Genomic DNA, 9007 nt, shown 5'->3' on the forward strand with positions numbered 1-9007 from the left:
TTTCACCTTTCATCACTTCTCCATCTTTTAATTTTTCTGACTGATTTCTCATATTGTGATATATATATTTTTTTTCCCCCTTACCTCCCTTTGATTTTCAATTTGAGGACCCGACTGCAGCAATCGTCTGCACATTAATTAGGTTGCCGATGTCACTCATCACCGATGTCAATGAGGAGTCTCAGGCCCCGGTGCTATCAAAGCTCGGTTGCCATGGCAACTAAGTGCCATCATTCTCGCCTTGGAAAGTAGGGAGCGAAAGTGAGAGAGGAAAATGTCTAGTGGGGAAGTAGACCCAAAAAAAAAAAATGCCGGCTGATGGAGAAATAGCAACTTGTGTGTGTGAGGACAATCAATCGAGTGCTCGTGTGGCAGCAGATATTGTGTCCGAGTCTGCGTGCTAGACTGACTGACAGCGGCCAAGAGATATTGACATATCGATCGGTGCGCGTGCCAACTCGTTGGGTGTGAGTCAAGCATAAAGGTATCTCTTGGGTGTCCCTGAGGAAAAGTCCGAGCAAATATTGTCTTTTCTTGCTTGCAGGACAGCGATGGTGATAAAAGTGAGGACAATCTGGTGGTGGACGTGTCCAATGAGGTTGGTTTACTTGTCTCAGTTATTACCAACCTTGTCACACCATTAAGAGCAATTTCATGACACACCACTAAACAAAATTGGACTAAAAAAAGAAAAAAAATACAACATATGTCGTTAATTTACAGCATTTAAAGTTTTTGTGTTTTTTGTAATTAATCCGTTCCCAAAAATCTGACTAAAACCAAATTCAAAATAACCCAATGAATCCATTCCAGAACCTTGTAATATGAACAAAAATGTATTTTATAGCAAATAATCATACTAGAAAACATGAGCCACCTTGTAATTAGAAATGGAACGAAGACTGTAAACTGGTTACCAGATTTAAAAAAAAAAGTGCCCAAGTCCTGCATTCATACCGGACAAAAGCTATACATTTAGCGAGTTAGCGCTTATTTTCTGTTGTAATTGGAAATGTGAGCACTTAAATCTATCCCCTGAGATGCGACCCTTTGTCCTCTGAGGATCCGTTCACGTGTCGTGTGCATTTTATCTTTAACAAGGCCCCAAGTCACATAAACCTTGTGACACCGTGTCACAAGCCACATATGTGAAATACACACGTGGCGTGATGATGGCGTGAACGCTGAAAATCAACATGGCTGCCCTAATTGGATCAAACCTCTCTCATCAATCACCCGTGTGTGTCAATCTTCCGAGCCGCCTTGCGCTTCCTTTGACCTTCAGAAATGTGAATGTTTACCAGTCACGTGACGGCGTAAACACATTTTCTAATAGCTTGACAAATAAGCCTCGTTAGGGTGTAATGGAATTCTTGAGCGTTGTCGAATTAGTTATTCATCCTTATTGTTTTTTTAATACATTTCTGACACCACTGATTAATTCCGTAATTAACTCATATGACACAAGTCACATTTATTGTTCCATAAAATTACAAGCGACGCGTCCAGATAATTGTTCGTCCAGAAAACGAGAGTTCATTTGATTCTCTTTTGACGAGCTCAATATTTCTTTCGATATTCCTCCTCCGCTGCTCATTACAGTCTGCTTCATTCAACTAATCCTTAAAATGCATCTCCCAGTCAGCGAGCACTATGGTGTGTGTTTTTCCTTCATCTAAAATCTTTGTATTTTCATGTGACTCAATAAAACACAAGTGCTCCCTTGTTGGCACAAAAGTAGACAATTGTGTGTAATAACAGGGAGAGGGAGGGGAGGGGCTTCTGTGCTTCATGCTCTGTGTAGTTGCTGACCCGGTGAGAAGTGCTAAGTCAAGCACAGGGTGAAGACTGTCGAGGGTGGGAGGCAATAGCGTTTTCGGCTAAAGTGATGAAAGCATCCCGGAATAGCCGACATCATCATCATCTATTCTCCGCAGCAGGACGATATGTGCTGTTGTGCACTGCCGAGTCATCAAATATGCTGAGTCGCCTAAAATCACCTTGTGGTCACCACGGTGCCAACATGTGCTTCTGCAGCCTCAATTGGAATGAAGCCATGCTTGACTGAGAGTATTCATGTGAAATGAAATCGTCTTTGTTGTTTTCTTCATCAGGAGCCCAATTCCCCAGTTGGCACTCCACCTCATTCTCCCCGTGGGAACGGTTTGGACCGGGCCCCTGCCTTAAGGAAAGAGCTCCCGGGTTCCTCGGGCCTCGCAGAGCCACCCTCCACCCCGAACCCGTGTAGTCCCGCTCCGGGCAAGGCCAAGGATCCCTCACAGGTAAATATATATTTTTTTTACTGTCCATTCCATCTAGTTTCAAGATACTACGAGTTTCCCCATAAGTGATGTTCCCAAAAAAATTCTGAATATCCATAGATGGACAAGTCCCAGTCGCCCTTGTCCAAGTCCAGCACCCCGTCGCCATCACACCGCGAGGCCCTCACCCCGGGAGCGCCCGGTCCAAGCACTTCCTGCCTTCGCCTGGTTAGCAAAGCGGCGTCTGCTGCGGACCCCCTCGGTGAGACCGCATCTTGCAGCTTGAAATGTGAAAATATGATGATGGTGGTGGAAAATTGAACTTAGTTCAGTTGTTCGGATCAAAATTGTGTGCTTGTGTTCTTATCAGCCCTGCTGTGACCGTGCTTGTGTGTTTTGTCATGTCCTCCCTCCCTGGTTTCCTTTCCTCTTCTCTCCTCCTTCTCCTCCTCCTCCTCCTCACTTTCCCAGCACTCCGCAGCCCCATGTCTGTGCCGGCCGGTTCGTACCCAGCTCACTTTGGCGTGGTGTCCCACGCAGGGCTCAACGGGGAGCTGGCCAGTCCCGGAGGATTTGGTGGGGCTCTGACGCTCTCGCCCCAAATCAGCGCAGCCGCCAGCGCCTACGCCCGAAGCCCCATGGTGAGCTGTCCACGTCCGTGTTTGATTTATAACCTGCTGTTTGATATGGAAGGCTCAATGTAGGCTGGTGTAGTTTATCAGGCAGTGACTCTGTTGTGACAGTTAAAGAAGTTTGCCATTGCTGACAGAATGCTAACGTGATAACAATGTCTCAAGTATCCCTTTGTTTGTTTGTTTGTTTGTTTGTTTGTTTGTTTGTTTGTTTGTTTGTTTGTTTGTTTGTTTTTCCGGTGCCACCCACCAGGTGGCTTATGACTCTCGATCTCACCTGAGGGCCCCAGGCCTGTCGTCCTCTCTGCCTGGCTCATCTGGCGGCAAGCCGTGAGTTTTTTTTCTTTTTCACACCCACATAGTCCTCAAGAGTTGAATTAAAAAAATAAAAACATACCCAAATAATTTTCTTCATTTTTAATTTTTTTTTTTTTTTAAATACTGGCACAGGGCTTATTCGTTCCACGTGAGCGCAGACGGTCAGATGCAGCCGGTGCCCTTTCCTCCCGACGCGCTGCTGGGCCCGGGCATCCCTCGCCACGCGCGGCAGATCCACAGCCTGAGCCACGGCGAGGTGGTGTGCGCCGTCACCATCAGCACCTCCACGCGCCACGTCTACACGGGGGGCAAAGGCTGTGTCAAGGTCTGGGACATCAGCCAGCCGGGCAGCAAGAGTCCCATGGCGCAGCTCGACTGCCTGGTCCGTCCTCTTGACAAAACCCAACATATTAAGAAATGCAAAAATGTCATCACGTGACACATTTCCTTCCTCCTCTCGTTCAATCAGAATCGCGATAACTACATCCGGTCCTGTAAGATCCTACCCGACGGGCGCACGTTGATCGTGGGCGGCGAGGCCAGCACGCTGTCCATCTGGGACTTGGCCACGCCCACCCCTCGCATCAAAGCCGAGCTGACGTCGTCGGCGCCCGCCTGCTACGCGCTGGCCATCTCGCCCGACAACAAGGTGTGCTTCTCCTGCTGCAGCGACGGGAACATTGTCGTCTGGGACCTGCACAACCAGACGCTCGTCAGGTAGCGTGAACACACTTGGATACATTTTTTGTTCATATCTTTTTAATATCTGGCTGATGAAGTTGTTTGTCGCCACAGACAGTTCCAGGGCCACACGGACGGAGCGAGCTGCATTGACATCTCCAACGACGGCACCAAGCTGTGGACGGGAGGACTGGACAACACGGTGCGCTGCTGGGACCTGAGGGAAGGACGCCAGCTGCAGCAGCACGACTTCACCTCACAGGTAGCCGAGTACACGGATACATGAAGCAATCGCGCGGCACCCCTTTTAATGATCACATCTATCGGTGTGACATCAAGAGTTGTTTTATTCGCGCACGAAGAAAAGAAATTGCCTTGGGCAGACATTAATATACAGGATGCATATCTTGACACGGCCGGTGAACATGAGCAGATAATTATTGACACTTACTTGGATGAGAGAGTGCAAAATGCTGATTCATCAAGTTCTACTTTGATGACCAAATGTGTCCCTTGAGCTGAAAAGACGCGTACATGTGCAGAACTCCAACACACAGTTACCAGGTGCCAAACAATAGCAGCGTAAAAAAAAAGCAAAGTGTGGTGATATGAAAGCTAAAGGGCAAAAACAGGAGAAGATGTCAGGAAATGAGGGATGAGGGTGAGGCAAAGATAAGCGCCATGAAAGAAGGCCAACATGACACGTGCAGGAGAACAATGCAGGGAGGAGAGAAATACGGGAGATTGTGCAATGATAAGACCAGAACGCGATAAGAAATGATGGATGGAAAAGTCAACGGCTAGGTCGTGTGCTGCGTTTGAACCGCCTGCAGATCTTCTCGCTGGGTTACTGTCCGACGGGCGAGTGGCTGGCGGTGGGGATGGAGAGCAGCAACGTGGAAGTCCTGCACGTATCCAAGCCCGACAAGTACCAGCTGCACCTTCACGAGAGCTGCGTGCTCTCCCTCAAGTTCGCCTACTGCGGTGAGCACTTTGAGCTTTTAGTTCAAAACCCGAAGAAACTTGATCCCTGAGAGCAGCATGCAAATTCTGTTTTTGGTTTGCTTTCAGGCAAATGGTTTGTAAGCACAGGCAAAGACAACTTGCTGAATGCGTGGAGGACCCCGTACGGAGCCAGCATCTTTCAGGTAACTTTTCTCATTGAAGTCCTTTTTTTTTTAGTTTAAAATATCGGCACCAGGTCCAAATTACATCCGCAAGCAAATCTTTCACCTTCATTAACCGTCTGTCAGAAACTTCCCATTGACTTGAATGTCCTTCAAACTTTCCACAGGAGGTGTTGTTTTTGTTCCCTTCTGTGTCACAACAAGCACATTATTGATTTGCAGCTGAATTCTTAGCCAAGATGGAAAGGTCGTACTGTGCCTGAAGGTCACGAGTGTTCTGCTGGAGCCGCTAGCCACCATGTTACACGGCACGACCGCTATTGAAGTTAGCGGCTAATGAGCCTCTAGAGAGCTTGTGTGATGAGACAGCGTGTGTTTATCATGTGATTGAATTGCAAATGCATTTTGAGTATTTGATGAGTCACATCTCTTTGTGGGTGTCCCTCGCCCTCATCCAGTCCAAGGAGTCATCGTCGGTACTGAGCTGCGACGTGTCCCCGGACGACAAGTACATCGTGACCGGCTCGGGGGACAAGAAGGCCACGGTGTACGAAGTAGTCTACTGAGATTCTGCTTCCGCTTGACAATCGCTCGCTCATCCCATAATACCACGGAAGCTTCCACTTTTACAACAAGAATGGGCAGTGGAGCAGACAAGAGTAGTCAGACCGAAATCGAAAGGGAGATGAGGCACGATTTATGGATGAACCTAAAATGCACTTTGCTTGAGTGACTAACAGTAAACGTGTCCAAAAAATTGGAATCTAAAGTCAGCTTTGCCCAGCTAATCACTTTTTCGGTTTACAGGCTGCCATTTAGCTTTCTTGTCCTGAGGCAAATTTTGAATAGATACTACAGTACGTACAATATGTAGCAAATAAACTTGATTCCATCTTTTTTTCCGAAATTAAATTGCACTTAGTGCATACTAGGTTCATCCTGAAATTCTACCCGAAAGCCGAGAGCGAGCGAGAGAGAATGTAAATGAAAAGGAGGCGGCTGCCTAATGAGGGCTGTTTCCTGATTAAGAGCTCAGCAGAGCAAGGGTAGCCCCTCACACCTCCCACCCCCAGAGGAGCACTGATAGAGCGCACCGTCGTTTCATTAGGCACACGCACACTCGCGCACACAAGGGAAGCTGTAATGAGGCCCACGCCACATTGCCGCACGCTCTGCCCGCCGAGAGGTGTCACAAGGCATGGGAAGCTCCCACGTCACCCGGGGAGGGGGGTTGAGTGGGCAACATGACTCCCCCCTCCTATCAGGAAAGACACACGGCCAATTAAACAGCCTCCTCGCTTATTATTATCTCCGATTTCTTTCTGACGACGTCTAATGCGCGCCACTCTGTTCTCCTGTCAGCCAACAGAGGGCCCCACTAGTGTGCCCCCACCCCACACACACTAATGCGCCCCTCACACCTCCCTTCAGATATTACGCAGCAAGTTTTGCATTCATATGATTGCTGATTTTGTACTTCTTTCAAGGCTATTCTGTCCACTGTCCTTCATTTTGAATGCCTGTCTATAGTATTCAAGGTTGCCTGTAACAGATGTGTCAAATCTAAATGTGACTTTTTTTTTTAAGCAAAGGTGATAGGCAGCATCAACAAAGCCACTTGCCCGTAAAGTACCTTTCATTGTGTTCATTTCTTTTCACGAGAATCTAGGAAGATTTTTTTGCACAAAAGCTGTCATATCTTCTCACAATAATGACTTTGGAATTGGGCCAAAATGTGAACGATACAGAAGGCAGAACCGCTATTGATGCTACCAAGCCTACCAAGGGAAAGAAATACAGTTCAGACCGCAAATTGCAAAGATTCAGGTATTTTCATGCCACCGGAGGCTGTCCGTGTAATCATGAGACAGATGCTAATCTAGAAAATTCAATGCAATGATCTACTAAATTGTCATGCGACGACAGTAGCAATCAATTGGGAACGCAGGCCTGTTGCACTGATGGTTTTTTTTTCTCCTCTAATAGTTTTTATTTTAGTTTTAAAATACACAGCACAGGAGTTGGACGTGTGGACCATGTTGATGCTTTTGCCTTCCTGCCTGTCAGCCACAACGCTAATTCTCTCCTTATTATACACACGCAGCTGTATGGATGTACAGTACATGTATGTATGTATGTATGATTACCATGCATTTGTTTTGTTTTTTCTTGTTACAATTCTCAAGCTGCTGTACAGTTTGTTTTTCTTTAAAAGGCCGAGCAGGCTTTGTCCCACCGCGTTGTCTTTCCTCCCATGTGCTGTATAAACGAACTGATGCTAATATAAAAATGTGTGCAAAGTGTTCATCCTTTACATGACTTTGCTTTTTTTTTTCCAAACACACACACATACGTACATACACACATACATACACACACATTCATACATACGTTCATACATACGTACATTCATTCATACATATTCATTCATTCATATTCATTCATAATCATTCATACATTCTTATTCTTTCATACATACATTCATAGATTCATACATTCATACATACATTCATACATATATTCATTCATTCAAATATTCATACAGTCATTCATTCATATTCATACATTCATACATACAAACATTCATTCATACATACAATCATTCATTCATACAAACATTCATACACCGGCATTTTCAGGTGTACCTAATGACAGGCCACTTCATTAGGGAAAAATCATGGTCAAAACTTAACTGAAAGTGAAAAGTGCCACACCCAAACAACCCCCCACTTTCTGATTGGCTGGTTGCTCTGTGACGTCACTCGGACACAGGTGTATCTAATTACAGGTAATTAGGGAAAAAGTTTAACTGAAAGTGAAAAGTGCCACACCCGCCCTCACCCCCACTTTCTGATTGGCTGTTGGATCCGTGACGTCACTCGGACACTCCATTAGGTACACCGCCATTTTCAGGTGTACCTAAGCACAGGCCACTTTATTAGGGAAAAATCATGGTCAAAGTTTAAATGAAAGTGAAAAGTGCCACACCCAAACAACCCCCCACTTTCTGATTGGCTGGTTGCTCTGTGACGTCACTCGGACACAGGTGTATCTAATTACAGGTAATTAGGGAAAAAGTTTAACTGAAAGTGAAAAGTGCCACACCCGCCCTCACCCCCACTTTCTGATTGGCTGTTGGATCCGTGACGTCACTCGGACACTCCATTAGGTACACCGCCATTTTCAGGTGTACCTAATCACAGGCCACTTTATTAGGGAAAAATCATGGTCAAAGTTTAAATGAAAGTGAAAAGTGCCACACCCAAACAACCCCCCACTTTCTGATTGGCTGGTTGATCTGTGACGTCACTCGGACACAGGTGTATCTAATTACAGGTAATTAGGGAAAAAGTTTAACTGAAAGTGAAAAGTGCCACACCCGCCCTCACCCCCACTTTCTGATTGGCTGTTGGATCCGTGACGTCACTCGGACACTCCATTAGGTACACCGCCATTTTCAGGTGTACCTAATCACAGGCCACTTTATTAGGGAAAAATCATGGTCAAAGTTTAAATGAAAGTGAAAAGTGCCACACCCAAACAACCCCCCACTTTCTGATTGGCTGGTTGCTCTGTGACGTCACTCGGACACAGGTGTATCTAATTACAGGTAATTAGGGAAAAAGTTTAACTGAAAGTGAAAAGTGCCACACCCGCCCTCACCCCCACTTTCTGATTGGCTGTTGGATCCGTGACGTCACTCGGACACTCCATTAGGTACACCGCCATTTTCAGGTGTACCTAATCACAGGCCACTTTATTAGGGAAAAATCATGGTCAAAGTTTAAATGAAAGTGAAAAGTGCCACACCCAAACAACCCCCCACTTTCTGATTGGCTGGTTGATCTGTGACGTCACTCGGACACAGGTGTATCTAATTACAGGTAATTAGGAAAAAAGTTTAACTGAAAGTGAAAAGTGCCACACCCGCCCTCACCCCCACTTTCTGATTGGCTGTTGGATCCGTGACGTCACTCGGACACTCCAT

The 9007-nt window shown here is 46.2% G+C and overlaps 1 protein-coding gene across 4 annotated transcripts in view; it reads left to right on the forward strand.

The window, feature by feature from the left end:
- tle2b (TLE family member 2, transcriptional corepressor b) overlaps positions 1-7333 on the forward strand; it is a 33285-nt gene extending 25952 nt beyond the window's left edge. For 3 of the 4 annotated variants that reach the window (XM_085927340.1, XM_085927342.1, XM_085927341.1), the window contains 11 exons: positions 545-598; positions 2115-2282; positions 2382-2523; positions 2733-2902; positions 3147-3223; positions 3344-3593; positions 3681-3928; positions 4007-4154; positions 4726-4876; positions 4964-5040; positions 5478-7333. In XM_085927340.1, coding sequence (XP_085783466.1) covers positions 545-598; positions 2115-2282; positions 2382-2523; positions 2733-2902; positions 3147-3223; positions 3344-3593; positions 3681-3928; positions 4007-4154; positions 4726-4876; positions 4964-5040; positions 5478-5585 — 1593 coding nt within the window. In that variant the 3' untranslated portion in view covers positions 5586-7333. The remainder of the gene's footprint in view (positions 1-544; positions 599-2114; positions 2283-2381; positions 2524-2732; positions 2903-3146; positions 3224-3343; positions 3594-3680; positions 3929-4006; positions 4155-4725; positions 4877-4963; positions 5041-5477) is intronic. The other variant, XM_085927343.1, reaches the window with a different exon arrangement.
- Positions 7334-9007: the final 1674 nt, after the last annotated feature.

Source organism: Syngnathus leptorhynchus, chromosome 13 (assembly GCF_054491065.1).
Source record: "Syngnathus leptorhynchus isolate UIUO chromosome 13, UIUO_Slep, whole genome shotgun sequence".
Classification (NCBI taxonomy): Eukaryota; Metazoa; Chordata; class Actinopteri; order Syngnathiformes; family Syngnathidae; genus Syngnathus; species Syngnathus leptorhynchus.